Raw genomic sequence first — 15,877 nt, 5'->3', positions numbered from 1 at the left:
GTGGTGTCAATTATATGGACAGAATGGCATACCAAATAAGGACAAACGGAGCACAAACCAATACATAAGGCAATGAGGGCCCTGCTCGTGGAAGTGTATAATCTAGAGGGAATGAGTGTTGGAGACATGTGCAGAAGTATAACCAGAGAGACGTATGTGAGGGAAAATAACACTGGCTTTTATTTAGCCTGCGGCTTTAAACATTACTGCTTTTTGTCAGCATGCAAAATAAACAAGACATGCCTAGTCCTTGGTAAGGGCCAACTCACACTTTCCAGTTCCTATCTGCAGGGCTGGAAGGCTAGGCTTCTTACCAACCTCTGACCCCAAAGTCCAAAGAGGTACCTATAAGCAGGGGGCTCTTTATATCGGTCCGGGGATGGGTTGGTGTCTCTGGGGTCCACCCGCTGACAGGGTCCACTGCACCCTGGAATAGGGGGTATGGTTCCCGGGGATCTATCTCTGGCAGCACAGTTCCCAATGCCAGAGAAATCTGTTCCTGCACATCTCTTCTGGCAGCGCAGTCCCTCTGTAGTCAAGAGCCCCATGCAGATTGTGCAGCACACATTTAAACCTGCTTGATGAGCCAGCCTATTGCTGCAATATTGCCTCTACCAGCAATTAACCAGCTCCCTGCTGGATTCCTCTGCAGCCAGGCTCTATGTGTGCTGCTGTTTTAAGCTGGGGAAAGGCCATGTCACAGTGACAATGTTGAAATAATAAAAGGTAAAGTGGCTGCTCTTTGTGGGAGTACTGTAGGGCCCCACTTCTCGGCGATCCGCCAATATGGCGGTACCGAGAAGGGGGCCGCCATATCTGCGCATGCGCAGAAGGGGGACGGCCGAGGTCGCACATATGCAGAAGGGGGAGCGGCCAAGGTTGTACATGCGCAGAACGGGGGAGCGGCCAAGTTCGCGCATGTGCAGAAGGGGAAGGAAAGACGGAAAATCGCTGGTGTGCATAGCAAATGCTATGTTCCGCTTTCCGGCGATTTTCTCTTTCTGGCAGAGGCCTAGAACGGATCCCCCTGTATGAGTGGGGCCCTACTGTATGCATCAGGATGGAGTATAGTCCAGCTGCACAGGTGATCCCATTAAGGTTTGGGGTTGAGGATGTTAAGGGGTGTTAGCGTGGAGTTTGGTCCAGCCGCATAGTTGATCCAAAGAGGTGGGGAGGGGGGGGGGATTGTTAGGAGGATGCCAGATAGGCTTCCTTGAAAAGGCGAGTTTTCAGGGAGTTTTTAAATGTCTGAAAGCTGGACGACAGTAGGATGGTGCATGGTAGGGAATTCCAGAGAGGCTGCGTCATGGAAGCTCTTGTAGGTGGGAGTGAGAGTAGGTAATAAGGCAGTAGGAGAGGTGGCTGTCTTGGGCAGAACATTGGGCTGTTAAGGGATATAATTGGGAACGGGGCTGAGATGTAAGGGGGGGAGGCAGTATCGTTGAGAGCTTTGTAAGTCAGAACTAGGGTTTGAAATGTGATTCTAGAGGATATGGGAAGCCAGTCTAGGGATTTGCATAGTGCATCAGCAAAAGTGGAGAGGTGAGTAAGGTAGACGAGTGTAGCACTAGCATTTTGGATGGATTGGAGTTGGGACAGGCGGACAAGGGAGAGGCCAGCTAGAAGAAAGGACAAGATGAGTGAGTGAATTAGGATTTTAGTTGCGTCATGAATGAGAAAAGGGCATATCCTAGCAATTTATTTAGGAGGTGGAGATGGCAGGACTTGGTGAGGGATAGAATGTGAGGAATGAAGGAGTCAAAGATGACCCCTAGACAATACACTTGGGGTGTTGATGAAATTGTAGTATTATTGACCGTGGAGGAGTTTTGGTGTAGGGATGGAAGGGGGAAAGTGTATTAGTTCTGTTTTGTAGTCCAAAATAGGTGCAATAACGACACCAGGTAATAAATTGCCACAGGGGCACAGCAATGATGGTCCCGCTAGATGCAGAGCCACAGGTAGATCAAAAATAGAAAAAGAGACACTCCACTGGTCTTCCAAAGATTATAACAATTTATTGCAGAAGCATCAACGTTTTGGTCTGCTTGCCAACCTTTGTCTAGATGACAAAGGTTGGCAAGCGGACGGAAACGTTGATGCTTGTGCAATAAATTGTATAATCTTTGGAAGATCAGTGGAGTGCTTCTTTTTCTATTTTTAGTTCTGTTTTGGACATGTTAAGCTTCAGCTAACGGTAATACACCCAGGAGGAGATTGCGGAGACAGTTGGTGACATGGGACAACATTGAGGTCCGAGAGGAGAGGTAAATGTGTCATCGGCAAAGGGATGATACTGAAAGCTAAAAGATTGTTCACCAAGAGAAGAGGTGTAGAGTAAAAAGAGCAGAGGGCCAAGGACAGATCCTTGTGGGACCCCCAACAGAAAGATTTAGTGAATAGGAGGGGTCACCAGAGAAGGAAACACTGAAAGAGAGGTTGGATAGGTAGGACATAAATAAGGAGAATGCTGAGTCATGGAGGCCAATGGAGTGGAGACTGTGCATGAGAAGGAGGTGAGCAACAGTGTTAAGGAGAATTAGTAAGGAGAAGTGATCCTTAGACTTAGCTGTTAATAGGTTATTGACAACTTTTTGTCAATTTTGTCTCTGTGGAGTGTAGAGGACGGAAACCAGATAGCAATGAGTCAAGCAAGGAATAGGAGGAGAGAAACTGAGTCAAGCTATTGTATAGAAGTTGCTCAAGTAACATGGAGGCTAAGGGGAGAAGAGAGAGAGAGTGGTAGTTTGAAAGGGTGGCTGAGTCAAGAGATGGTTTCTTTAGAATGGGCGTGATGAATGTGTGTTTAAAGGAAAATGGGAATGTGCCAGAGAAGGTATTAAGAAGGGGAGTTAGAGTGGGGCTTAGTATGCTGGAGAGGGAGCCGAGGAGATGTGAGGGAATAGGTTCAAGGGGGACAGTTGTGGGCTGAGAGGAGCACTGAGACCTCCTCCTTAGTCACTGGGGAAAATGAGCTGAGGGTGGATGTAGATGTGAAAGGAGGTAGGTGGTGCGTGGTAAGCCTGACATGAAGAGACGTCGTGTCTGATGGACTCAATCTTATCTGTGAAGTAGGTGTCAAGATCTTGGGCTCTGAGGGCGGAAGGGGGTGCATTTGGGCAGAAAAGTGAGTTAAAGGTTGCAAGTAGGCATTGAAGGTTAGAGGACAGAGTTAGTATGAGTGAAGGAAATAAAGTTTGCTTGTCAAGGGAAAGTGCAGTGTTCTAGGAGGAGTATGAATTTATATTCTCTCCTCCCCTCTCTTTGCACTCTTTGCCTTGCTGTGTCTGCTCCTATTTGTGCACACTACACTCCCTCCTCTCCTATTTATCTCATCTGTCTCCTCTTCTTGCTGTCTCTCTGTTTCCTCCTCCTACTCACCTAGCTGTTTTTCCTCCCCCATGTTTGCCTCTCTGTCTCCTCTCACTTTCTTGCTGTCGCTCCTCCCCACTCCATCATGCCCTCCTCCTCTTTGCACTCTGCTTTACTGTTCACTCCTAAGGCCGCACCTATAGTGCCCGCGACGCGTGACATCACCCGTCGCCGCTAGCGAAAGTTGTATTTCGCTTTGTGGCAGCGGCGCGGGCGACCCGGGCATTGATTGGTTCAGGGGCTGTCACATGAGGCGAAAGCCCCTGAAAAATCAAATATTCCCTGCTTCCGAAAATCGCGTCACCACGTCGCTTTGTGCCGTTGCACTTACTACTTACTATAAGCGTACACGGCGGCGACAATGCATTTGTTTTCAGGCGACGTCGCCGGCACGATAAGCACAGCCTGTGCACACTACACTCCCTTCTCTTCTGACTCCTCCTCTCCTTGCTGTCTCCACCGGGGTTCAAATCCCCTCCCCCAGTTGCCTGGGTGAGTGAGAGGCCGCTCAGTCTATCAAAGAGGGGGAAGGATGTATATCTTTATATAGTGCTAACAGTGTACTCAGAACTTTACAGAGACAATACAGTACAGGGAATTATAATACAATAAACTCAGCAAAGTCATACAATAGGAAAATAAATCCCTGCCCCTGAGAACTTACAATCTAAGTGGTATGTTGGAAGATTTACAGAGAGGAGGTGAGGTAATAAGTGCCGTAGATGGGAGTGCTTGGCCACAGTAGGAGCGACGACTGTGGAACAGTAGCCATGTGTGCAGGTTATCGGGATGCTTCTTTTGGGAGGTGAGTTTTAAGGTTGGTTGGTGTAAGAGACGTGTTCAGATGTATGCAATGGAGACTGTTTTAAGGTGAAATTAAAATAAGGCTTTATTGCGCCTGTTGCTGTAAACACAGCAAACATGTAAATCAACAAACAAAATCCACTCCACTCTGGAGTATATATACACTTGTGATCCAGTTCTCTTTAACTGCGTGGTTAGCCCAGCGAATCACCAGCCTAAATCATAGAGACATTTATATACATAGATAGACATAGATAATAGTCTTATAAGAAAAGTCTTATCTGTTAGCTGGGTTGCTGTAGGGGATGGTTCTCTGCTCTCTTGGATCCGCACCCTTGTGTGCTAAGGCAATGTCAGGCTCCAAGTTTAGAATCTTGTCCCCTTTGTCTTGTTGTCAGCTTGCCGCTCAAGACACCTGTCCTTCCTTGGTTCAGCCCAGTTGTGGACTAAGGAATCTCTCTTCCTGTCTCAGAGGCAGGCTTTTTCTAACACCTGTAATCAGCCAGGTGGTGTTAGCTAATTGCCTACCAGCAGTTAACTACCACACTGCTGGATTAGAGGCACATTTGTGAACAGGGATAAGTCCCCTGTTGCAGTTGGTATTAAATTAGATGGGTTAACACCATTAGCAGGGAAAGAGGTGGCAGGGAGGCATGGGCGAGAGAAGGTGTGTGTGTATGGCTGGGTCCAGGATGAGGAGAGATATCCCCAGCAGCAAGGAGGAAGAATAAAGAGAGAGGAGGTGAGCAGAGGATTTGTGGGGGTGATTTTTATTGAGGGGTGTAGAAGTTATGCAGTTTATAGGCACAAGCATAAGTGGAGGAAAGGAGAGATGAAGAAATGGGGATAGAAGGATAAGAGTGGGGAAATTGGAGAGAACAGAAAAGTGTACAAAAGAGTGGGAAAACAGGAAAAGCAATAGAGATGGCTTAATGAGATGCAGGGTGAGACAGGTAGAAGGGGAGAGTTCACAGGTATTGGAGGATGTGAGGTGTATAAATCAGGTCTGGGAGGGCAGTGTAGCGCTGAAGATTACACAGCAGCATAGAAAGTGAGTATTTAGGTATGAAAAAATTGTCAGAGCATTTAGAAAGCTAAGCTCTCCCAGTTGCAGGGTTGATGAAGTGCAGAGTCCAATTCTTGTATTCTTCACCTCCAATTCAACTCCAATTTGAACTCGACAGACACTTCATATATGACACTTATGATGTTACACAGCCAATGTGCAGTCTCATAACACAGGATCTGCGGTCTCTTTGGCTGTCCCTGGGTGAGTGACAGGCCACTCAGCCTATCACAGGGGGGGGGATGTGCATTTTCACTGGCTGTCTCTGGGTGAGTGAGAGGCCGTTCAGCTTATCACAGAAGGATATATAATATATCTCAACAAATGCACTCGCCCCCTCGCCTGGGGCAAGTGCATTTTGCACGCTGTCGAGTGTTACCAGGGGCGGGGTGCTGCGGCGTCTTTCGGCATTTTCCTGCATCTCTCTGTCCAACTTCGGTGTCTCCCTTGAAAATGGCCGCGCGGTGTCAAATGACACTGCGTTGCCATGACAATGAAACGCTACGTAACGTCATGATGTCGCATAGCGTCTCATTGCCATGGCACTGACGCCGCACAGCCATTTTCACGGGAGATGCAGGGGTAGACACTGAAGTTGGACAGAGAGATGCCGGAAAATGCTGGGAGACGCCGCAGTACCCAGCCGCCGGTAACACTCTACAGCAGGTAATGTGAGGGGGGCGAGAGAGGGAGGGGAGTAACAATTAGACCATTTTGGGGGGGAGCAGGGGGCGAGTGCCTTTTTTCCCAATTTGTCGAGCCGTGTGTGTGTATGTTAAACTCGTACAGACTACCGGGGCAGAAAGGGACGTCTTGCCGTCGCCGTTTTGTCGCTTGGCATTTCGGCCCTGAGCTATTTGATTAGCGTTGGGATTAGGGGTTATGGTTTTAGGAGATTCATTATCTGTAGCGGCCAAATGTCCCGGTGACGTAACGGTCACAGCTGAATGGACACTGATAAACGACCGCGGCCAATTGTCGTAGACCATTTTGAGGTGATTGCAGCTTGAAAAATATATTGCGACTCCTTTGAACCTCCTAATATGTTTTGTGGAGCCACAGGCCCGCTTTGTATAGTAAATATATCATTAATAGCAGGACAGTAAAACTCCTTAACTTAAAAAAAATTAAATTTATATATTTATGTATACTAATTTACTGCATTTTTATCAGATAATTCTCCTGTTAACATTCTATAAACCCAGGGTCCCACGGAATACAGATTATTCTAGAACATCTTTTCTTCTGGATGAATCGGCCATACTGTGTATTATTTTGAGCCATATGACATTCTTCTGGAGATGCTCTACCTCCTCTTACATTAAGTATTTAATTATATTGTTTATATATCACCAGTGTATATAGGGCACTTTCACGGTGTGTGCGCTTGTTTTTCTTCTGCCATATGACACTATGCAATATATGGTCTTGATAATATTGTGGAGAACATTTCCATAAATATTCTATGTGGTTGCTGCTTTATTTATGTTGATATTTAATATTTTTACGTGTACTGTATACCTGAATGTGTCACAGATGTCTCGTCTTCTTCCACTGTTGTCTTTGCAGCACACCCACCATGAGCCGAAGGGTAGTACGCCAGAGCAAATTCCGTCACATCTTCGGACAACCGGTTAAAGCTGACCAAATGTACGAAGACATCCGGGTGTCGAAGATCACTTGGGACAGCTCCTTCTGTGCGGTCAACCCCAAGTTTTTTGCCATCATTGTAGAGTCCAGTGGTGGTGGAGCCTTTATGGTGTTGCCACTAGCCAAGGTAAGTCATCACGGGTAAGGTAATCAACATATAAAAGGGAAGGTGGGCAAGTCTGTGCCGTTCTTAAGACACAGTCATTTACAAGGTGACATTTATATAGTTTATTAATGTACTAGTCTCCTGTATAGCATGGTTGTGTGGGATCATGTCGTTGTTGAACAGCCATGGTTGTAATGGAAAAGCTCACTCTGTCAAAGTATTGACCTTATTCTTCAGGACTACCCATGTGTATTGTATCCGCAAATCCCTTTAGCCACCAAAGTAGTGCAAGTTCCCAGCAGTCAATGAGGTTAAGATAACGGCTCTATGGTTTGTAATACTATCAGGAAGGAACACCACAGCAGATCTGTACCATAACACGGGTCATTTGCTTATGTCGAGCGAGATCTTCCCATTGGCTCCCATCTCATTCACTTTACTTTTATAGGTAGATAACAGCCAATTATAAATCCCAAGGGTGCAGGAAATCGAATAGTTATTGTCAAAAGGAGCATTTGCTTTTTCTCTCATATTTAGGATACCCTTGTGTGTTTATCTTAAGCCGTTATTTGTTTTTAACTTTTTTTTTTTACTGTTAACCTTGCCCACCTCTGCTGAAATGCTGTTCCCAGGATCTACTACCCTTTTAGTGAACAAATACTTGCACACATTTTTTTCCTCGGCTCTAAACATTCAAGAACTTTAAAACAACAGTATTAAAGCTGCAATTCAAGCTGCCGTTTTATAAAAACAAAACAAAAAAATCCATTCAATTTGTGCATCAATACAATCTGCACACTGACAAGTGATAAGCTAAGTTGCCGATCGATCTGTTCTCCTGTAATCGATCGCCGAATCGGGGGTTGTTTAATTTAGTTAGGGCTGCACAAGAGTACCCTGGATGCAACGTTCCGGAAGATCATGTGGCCAGGCAGGCACTAGATACAATTGGTTCACTGCTAGAGAGAGGGCAGGGCTTAAGAGCCAGAGCCTGTCTCAGAAGAGGAAGGGGATGGGATTTTGTAAATGGTTGCTATAGAAACAAAAATGATTGTTACATTAGAATACGTTAAAAATGTCTTTTAAAGATTAAAAAAAAAAAAATTAAATGCTACAAGTATTTTCTCATAGTACAGAACTGATTTATAAAAAAAAACCACACATATAATATTGCTTGAACTGCAGCTTTAATGTAACCATTCACTTTGTCAGTCTCTGAAACTGTGGATTTTGGAAAACCGATTCATAAGATTACCAACTTTGTAACATTTGTTTAAAAAAAAAAAAAAAAAAAACAATAATAATAAAGTATTCAATATACATAAGTGAGGTTACAAACTTAAAAAAATAAATAAATAAAAAATAAATAAAAAAAATAGGGTGTATAGAATAGGAAAAATTTAAAAAAGTGTATTGAATAGTAAAAAGAAAAATGGACAAGGCAACATAAGACCAACCTTATTAGTATTCTATTTCCTAGCTATTTCAATTTATTTTAATTTGAAATAGTCCAAAGTCTGCATCAATGTTCATGTGGCAACTCCTTGCTTCCCCCCACCAGGAAACACAGCTGTGTTCCATGAAGGCTGTAAGGCTGCGGCCCCAGTGCCTGCGCTGCACGCGCGTCTGCGAGGCTGGCGGCGCGTGCAGCCGAGTTCCCTGGTCTGCAGTGATCTACAGGGGGGCGTGACGGGGGCGCGACCATGATGTCACCCGGCAGGTTTGCCCTTATTAGCTGAACCGCTGGGGGGGGGGGCGTGGCCTAGCACTCCGTTGCGAGTCCTGATCTCAATTTTCTTGAGAGCAGGAGTTTCTGTCTCCGCGGCGCCCCCCCCCCCCCCTCGCAGCGGGCCCGGCCCCATTTTGGGGCGGATCTTGTCCCTGCGGCATCCACCACAGCGGGCGCTGCAGTAGCCAGCGGGGACCTGGCCTAATGCGTCTTATCAGAGAAAAGGTCTTATTCTGAGCTTGATACAATTTTTTTTCAAATCCAATGATATCACTAATTGAGCAGGGCGTCGCAGACGGTTTAATGTAGGTTTTAAATATTTAGGTCAGGCCTGCACAACTTGTAAAGTGAGAAGGGCCGAACTGCTCCAAAGAAAACTGATTTGGGCCGCAGGGGTAAAATCATCATCATCATCATCATCATATTTCCCCCAGCACCCCATATCATTATCCTCATCATATCTTCTCTCTCCTCCCCTCCCACAGATCATCATATCACCCCCCACACCACCCAACCCCAACCCACTGACACTGACCTGCACAGGCACAGACACTGACCTGCACAGACACTGACCTGCACAGGCACAGACACTGACCTGCACAGACACAGGCACTGACCTGCACAGACACAGGCACTGACCTGCACAGACACAGGCACTGACCTGCACAGACACAGGCACTGACCTGCACAGACACAGGCACTGACCTGCACAGGCACAGGCACTGACCTGCACAGACACAGGCACTGACCTGCACAGGCATAGGCACATGCACTGACCTGCACAGACACAGACACTGACGACCTGCACAGGCACAGACACTGACGACCTGCACAGGCACAGACACTGACGACCTGCACAGGCACAGACACTGACGACCTGCACAGGCACAGACACTGACGACCTGCACAGGCACAGACACTGACGACCTGCACAGGCACAGACACTGACCGGCACAGGCACAGACACTTACCGGCACCGGCACAGACACTTACCGGCACAGACACTGACCTGCACAGACACAGACACTGACCGGCACAGACACTGACCGGCACAGGCACTGACCGGCACAGGCACTGACCGGCACAGGCACTGACCGGCACAGGCACTGACCGGCACAGACCGGCACAGACACTGACCGGCACAGACACAGACCGGCACAGACACTGACACTGACCTGCACAGGCACTGCCACACTGCCACTGACATACTGACACACTGCCACTGCCACACTGCCACTGACATACTGACACACTGCCACTGCCACACTGCCACTGACATACTGACACACTGCCACTGCCACACTGCCACTGACATACTGACACACTGCCACTGACACTGCCACTGACACTGCCACTGACACTGCCACTGCCACTGCCACTGAGCCACACAGCCACACAGCCACTAGCTCTGAGCAGCAGCTGCAGGGGGGGGGGTTGGGAGGTGTCCTACCTTTCACTGTGGGGCATGGCTGGTGGGAGGGGGGGGGGCATCTTGGGCCCTGGCAGCAGGCACCTACTTCCTGCTCTCACTAATGAGGCTCCGCTGTCACTAACCCCGCCCCCACCCTCTGCAGTCAGACCCCGCCCCCACCCTCTGCAGTCAGACCCCGCCCCCACCCTCTGCAGTCAGACCCCGCCCCCACCCTCTGCAGTCAGACCCCGCCCCCACCCTCTGCAGTCAGACCCCGCTCCACCCTCTGCAGTCAGACCCCGCCCCCACCCTCTGCAGTCAGACCCCGCCCCCACCCTCTGCAGTCAGACCCCGCCCCCACCCTCTGCAGTCAGACCCCGCCCCCACCCTCTGCAGTCAGACCCCGCCCCCACCCTCTGCAGTCAGACCCCGCCCCCACCCTCTGCAGTCAGACCCCGCCCCCACCCTCTGCAGTCAGACCCCGCCCTCACCCTCTGCAGTCAGACCCCGCCCCCACCCTCTGCAGTCAGACCCCGCCCCCACCCTCTGCAGTCAGACCCCGCTCCACCCTCTGCAGTCAGACCCCGCCCCCACCCTCTGCAGTCAGACCCCGCCCCCACCCTCTGCAGTCAGACCCCGCCCCCACCCTCTGCAGTCAGACCCCGCCCCCACCCTCTGCAGTCAGCCCCAGCCCCCACCCTCTGTAGTCAGACCGGCCTCAGCTCTGTTCCTTCTCTCCTCTCTGCCTGCAGGGGATCGCATCAAACTGCTGTCGATCCTTCCCTAATAGGCAGAGGGGGTTGGGGTGGGGGGTCTCACAATGCTAGCGCTCGGCAGAGAGGGCTCAGGAGGGGGTGGGGAGCGTGTCAAAATGCTGGCGCTCCTTCCCTCCTGTGTCTGCAGAGCGAGCTGGGGGGGGGGGGGGGGGGAGGAGGGCATCGCGGGCCGTACAGGGAGTCCAGGCGGCCCGCGGGCCTTATGTTGTGATTTAGAGTATTTGCCTAGACCCTTTTTTGGATGTTCTGCCGCAGTTTTGCAGATATGATAGATTAGAGCAGGGGGGCTCATCTCCAGTCCCCAAGCCCCCCCCCCCCTTCCCAACAAGCCCGTTTTACAGCGTCGGCACAGGTGGCTCAATCAGTCCCTGCTTCAGCACAGGTGGCTCAATCAGAGGCCCAGTCGAAGACTAAGCTGAAGCTGGGATATCCTGAAAACCTGACCTGTTTGGGGGAGGTGGGCTTGAGGACTGCAGTTGAGCCCCCCTGTATTACAGAATGCAGCAGATGGGCTGTAAGTCTTTTTGTCAGGAGTGACTTGACGTTAAAAGCTCAATATGCAACACTGACACATAATCTAATGCTGCTTCAAGGTCAGTGCAACGCCTTGTACTCGGTAGCGGCCACAAATGTATGTCTGGGGCTGGCTGTTACTTTCTGTGCTTGGATGTCAAAAAAGATTACACCAATGCTGGGCTTAGTACAATTTCTTTCATTACTCTGCAAATCAGGGTGATATCTATGGCCATCTCGGCTCTGCTTTATAAGGCCAATGCAGCAAAGTACACGATACAATCTTATCGTTCACTCTGTGTTTGGTAACATTGCACAAACTGGAGACAGGGAAATAATGATAATGGACCTTATTTTTCACGTAAGGGGTCATCTGTTCTGGTTCCCAAGGAAACGTCCACGAGACAAAGTAAAAGAAGAAAGGCTTTGTATATAATAGCACAAGGCTCAAAGGGATAGGGTTTCTCTCTATATTTATACTGGAGAAAATATTTTTCCTATGCTTTTGTATACAAAAGATACCGTGAAGTCGCTGTCTCCCTCTAGTCCCAGATCTGTCAGCTGTGGCTGCGCTAGCTTTCTTCGGGGGCCCACATTTTCTTTCTGACTTGGCCCTCGCGTGGTGATATTTCCTGGCCTGTTTCCACTTCTCACATCTTGTTCAGAACGGTGTCTCATTAACCCTTTGAGTGTCATAGAGGTCAACGTTGGTGCTCAAAGGGTTAACCCCACCCACGGCCGCATTCGGTGAAAGAGGGTGACCCGTTTTCACTTGGTATTCTTCTATGCATGGTTTTATGTTTTTAGTACTGGCATTTTGAAGCCCTTGAGGCCACGCTGTCTGACCATAACCCAGCTCCTGCAGTGCCCTGGGACCCGCATGAATCCTCCTAAGGCTACGCTTATAGTGCCGGCGACGTCGGGCTACAGTCGCAGGAAAAATGAAATTGAGATGACTTCCAGCGATCGCGACCAAACCGTCGCGTCGTGCTTACTATAAGCGCACGCGACGGCGTCAATGCATTTGTTTTGACGCGACAGCGCTGTCGCCGTCGCCGACACTATAAGCGCAGCCGTAGTCCTACCACAGTCTAAAAAGAACACTGCACGGTTATCCCAGATCAGGTGCTAAATGTGCCATCGGAGTATCACCCCAGGGTAAAGGGTTTAAGGTGGATTAATGTGTTCTGGAACAAATGGGATCACAGGGTGAAAGAGAATATGACTACATTCTCTCCTTCCAAACCCTGATCTTTATTTGGTGCTAGAATGTTGCTAACTTCCCAAGCCCTGTGGTTGTGTCCTTTACTTATACCATCTTCTATCCTCCCCCCTCCGGCATTCCGTCCCCTAGGGAAGGAATGGGGAAGGTTCCTGCAGAGGCTGTTGGACTGCAGCAGTTGTCTGCTGATCCGGTACTTCCAATAAGAATGACCTCATGCAGCATACAATAGAAATGTCTCAGGAAGTGCTCAGAGGGCCATTAGAGTGCTCAGTTTTTCCAGCCTGTCCGACTGTGGGGATTGTTTTGCTCAGTTTTAACTGCTAGTCGGCCACCGCCCTCCCAGCCCCCTACAAATACATGTCCTGAAACATTTTTTTTCTGGCCAGTGACACTTCTGTCTTCCTCTTTCCCATCCTCTTCAGTCATGTTATTCGTTTGACCTTTATGCCCCCTATGCTGTGGTTCATCTGCCTTATTTAAAATACAATTCCTAGCATTCAGGAATGACATATCATTGTTCACCCTTTGCTTGGGAGTATAGTAAGGACATGTCTTAATCTTCTTTTGACATGTACTGTATGTCAATGGTTAAGAGATTTCTTTATTATCCTTAGAAGATAAAGGTACTTTTAGGAGTGAGGAAGTTAAAGCAATTATATTTTGTTGTATATATACATGGGTTGTCTTCCTCAAAAAAAGGTTAGAGTTGGCAAGTATTTTTTCACCCTCAGTCCAACACATTGATGCCCTCTATTATAAGTAATTTGCCAACTTGAAGTTCCATGGGATAACTCCCATAAAGGGTCAACATGGGAATGAATCCGTTGTGAGCTACTGTATGCGCTTTCATTCTTCTCCACTTGCCATGTCTGTAATAGTTCCTATCTGTAAAATGCTCTAAATCTCCAAATTTCACTCAGTTGATGGTCTACTTCAGTTTTTACCTGCACTCAAAGCTCTGAAAACTGGGATGTACTGATAACTTTTGGTGGCAACTTTGAGTGATGGCTCCCTTTTAATCTCCCTTTTTAAGAATGATCAGTAAGGTTTTCATTGGACAGAGAATACTGTATGAGGTCACCTGACCGCTATGAATGATGGGAGAGTCCTTGAATTTTGTTAGGTATTATTGTAGGTCTTTTTGGTGCAGGAAAAGAAGACTGCATTTTCAATCCAACACATTGCATTGTGAACCAAATGGACAAGATTGGGTTCATCTCTCCAACATGGATTAATATCCAGTATTGACGGTTTGTTAAAATTGGGTGATGGAGAACTTTTTCCTTTGCAAATTTCCATCAATAAAAGGACAATCTTGTATATTTGTATGCTATTGCTCTGAGTCCCTGAATTAATGTTTCTTTCTGGTGCAGACAGGACGCGTGGATAAGAATCATCCAACAGTCACTGGTCACACGGCTCCTGTGTTAGACATAGATTGGTGTCCCCACAATGATAATGTCATTGCAAGCGCCTCGGATGACACCACCATCATGGTAAGTGCACTATTAGTATCTGGTAACTGTCTCGGAAACCCAGCAGCAACAGGATCCATCCAGCATGACATTTAACTGTCATTATTACAATCCACCATATAATGCCTGTGAATAGTAATGTCAGGTCCTTGTCTGTATTTAACTTCTTAATTTCTGGATAGGTCAGCAAAGTAATTGACTCCAACAGAACAGAAAGACCTTGTACATTTTTTTGCATTGAAAATGCATGATGGACTATTGGAGGAAAAGGTACCAGAGTCCAGTCCATCATAAAATTCCATTCTTTATCGCAAGTTCATCACAAAAAGCTTATGGGCTTTCTTGTGTGGTACCTCTCCATGTGCTTTTGTGTATGCCATTTTTAAGTGACTTGCAATAAAGAATGTAATTTTATGGTGACGAACCAGTCACCTTCCTTTTCCTTTACTTGTCTTATGGAATTGTTGGACATTGATGAGGTGCCGATCCTTGCAGGTACACCCCCGTAGGCCTCATGGCGGGGGTTGGTAAGAGCCTGATAATTGCTCTAATAGCACATGATGGACTATTTAATACATTAAGCCAAAATGAGGACCTCTTTATTAGGGCTGCCTGTGTAAATTGCCCCCTCCGCCAAGGAGCAATTTAATGGGCGTTCCTGTGGCAAGTAAAAAAAAAATCCGAGTTTGCTCAGAATGTCACTGTAGGAATGTGCATTGTACTCGTCTGTGCAGATCAGTGGGGGACAGAAGCATAGTGGGGAGACTTTAATAAATTGACCCCTTCTATTCAGTATTGCTGCACAAAGTAAATTCTTGATATGTAGTCTCCTACGTATTCATGTATGTTGTCTCATGTCTCCTCTCTGTTTGTGTGAATAGAAAACTCCAATATGTGTTATAGCCAGGTAGCTGTGTAGATGGCACGACTGAAGAGGGTAAAAATATCTGTGCTGGTCCGACAAAGATATAGGCCCGTATTTACTGAGGGGTGCTATTCCACAAGACACATTTTGGCCCATTCACTTGAATGGGCTGTAATGCTTTGGCCACAGTCACTGTGTGCACACGCGCGTCGGAGCGCCTGGTGGTGCGTGCACCAGTAAAAGTTGCGGTCTAGGGGTAGCAATGGAATGCGCGGGGGGGGGAGCCGCGACCATGACAGGGGGCGAGGCCACGAAAACGTTCTCGGATAGAGATCTGCACTACCATTGGTTGCCAGTCAACCATGTGACCACGTCGCCGCACAGAGACAAAAAAATTGTCTACCCTTCCAGTGGTCGTGGTTTGTGCGCCCGCGCACAAACGCCGACTGGGGCCAGCCCCCTAGAGTGCTATACTCTGTGCAGCCGCGGCCACCGGGGACGAAGCACAAGGCCGCACTTATAGTCCCGGCGACGCGACATCGCGTCAAAACAAATGCATTGAATCCGTCGCGTGTGCTTATAGTAGGAGCGGCGCGACAGCTTGATCGCTGGAAGTCAATTCAATTAGATTTTTTTTCAGCGGCCACAGCGTGATGTCAGCGTCGCGTCGCCGGGACTATAAGCGCGGCCTAAGGCATCATCGCACCGCTTGGCAAATATTGACAAGTCTTCTGAAATCTTTCTGGGTGATATTCTGTGCAGGCACCCTGTCCAATAGGCACTAAAAAACTGCACGTGCACAGTCAAACTGGTACAAAGATCATTCACTACCATTTAGTCCTCAAAGGCCACCAACAGGTCAGGTTTTCAGGATATTTCGATGCA

At 48.0% G+C, this 15,877-nt stretch overlaps 1 protein-coding gene and 1 long non-coding RNA gene across 6 annotated transcripts in view; both read left to right on the top strand.

The window, feature by feature from the left end:
- Window positions 1–15,877, top strand: part of LOC142491535 (uncharacterized) — a 258,875-nt gene that overhangs the window by 208,278 nt on the left and 34,720 nt on the right. The window lies entirely within an intron of this gene.
- The window catches only part of CORO6 (coronin 6), a 69,618-nt gene that overhangs the window by 19,021 nt on the left and 34,720 nt on the right, over window positions 1–15,877 (top strand). For all 5 annotated transcript variants that reach the window (XM_075594244.1, XM_075594241.1, XM_075594245.1 and 2 more), the window contains exons 2-3: window positions 6,812–7,019; window positions 14,026–14,148. In XM_075594244.1, coding sequence (XP_075450359.1) covers window positions 6,822–7,019; window positions 14,026–14,148 — 321 coding nt within the window. In that variant the 5' untranslated portion in view covers window positions 6,812–6,821. The remainder of the gene's footprint in view (window positions 1–6,811; window positions 7,020–14,025; window positions 14,149–15,877) is intronic.

The sequence above is a fragment of the Ascaphus truei genome, chromosome 3 (genome assembly GCF_040206685.1).
Source record: "Ascaphus truei isolate aAscTru1 chromosome 3, aAscTru1.hap1, whole genome shotgun sequence".
In the NCBI taxonomy this organism is placed as follows: Eukaryota; Metazoa; Chordata; class Amphibia; order Anura; family Ascaphidae; genus Ascaphus; species Ascaphus truei.
Note: the sequence above shows the minus strand (reverse complement) of the source record. Positions and strands in the feature narration are given on the sequence as shown.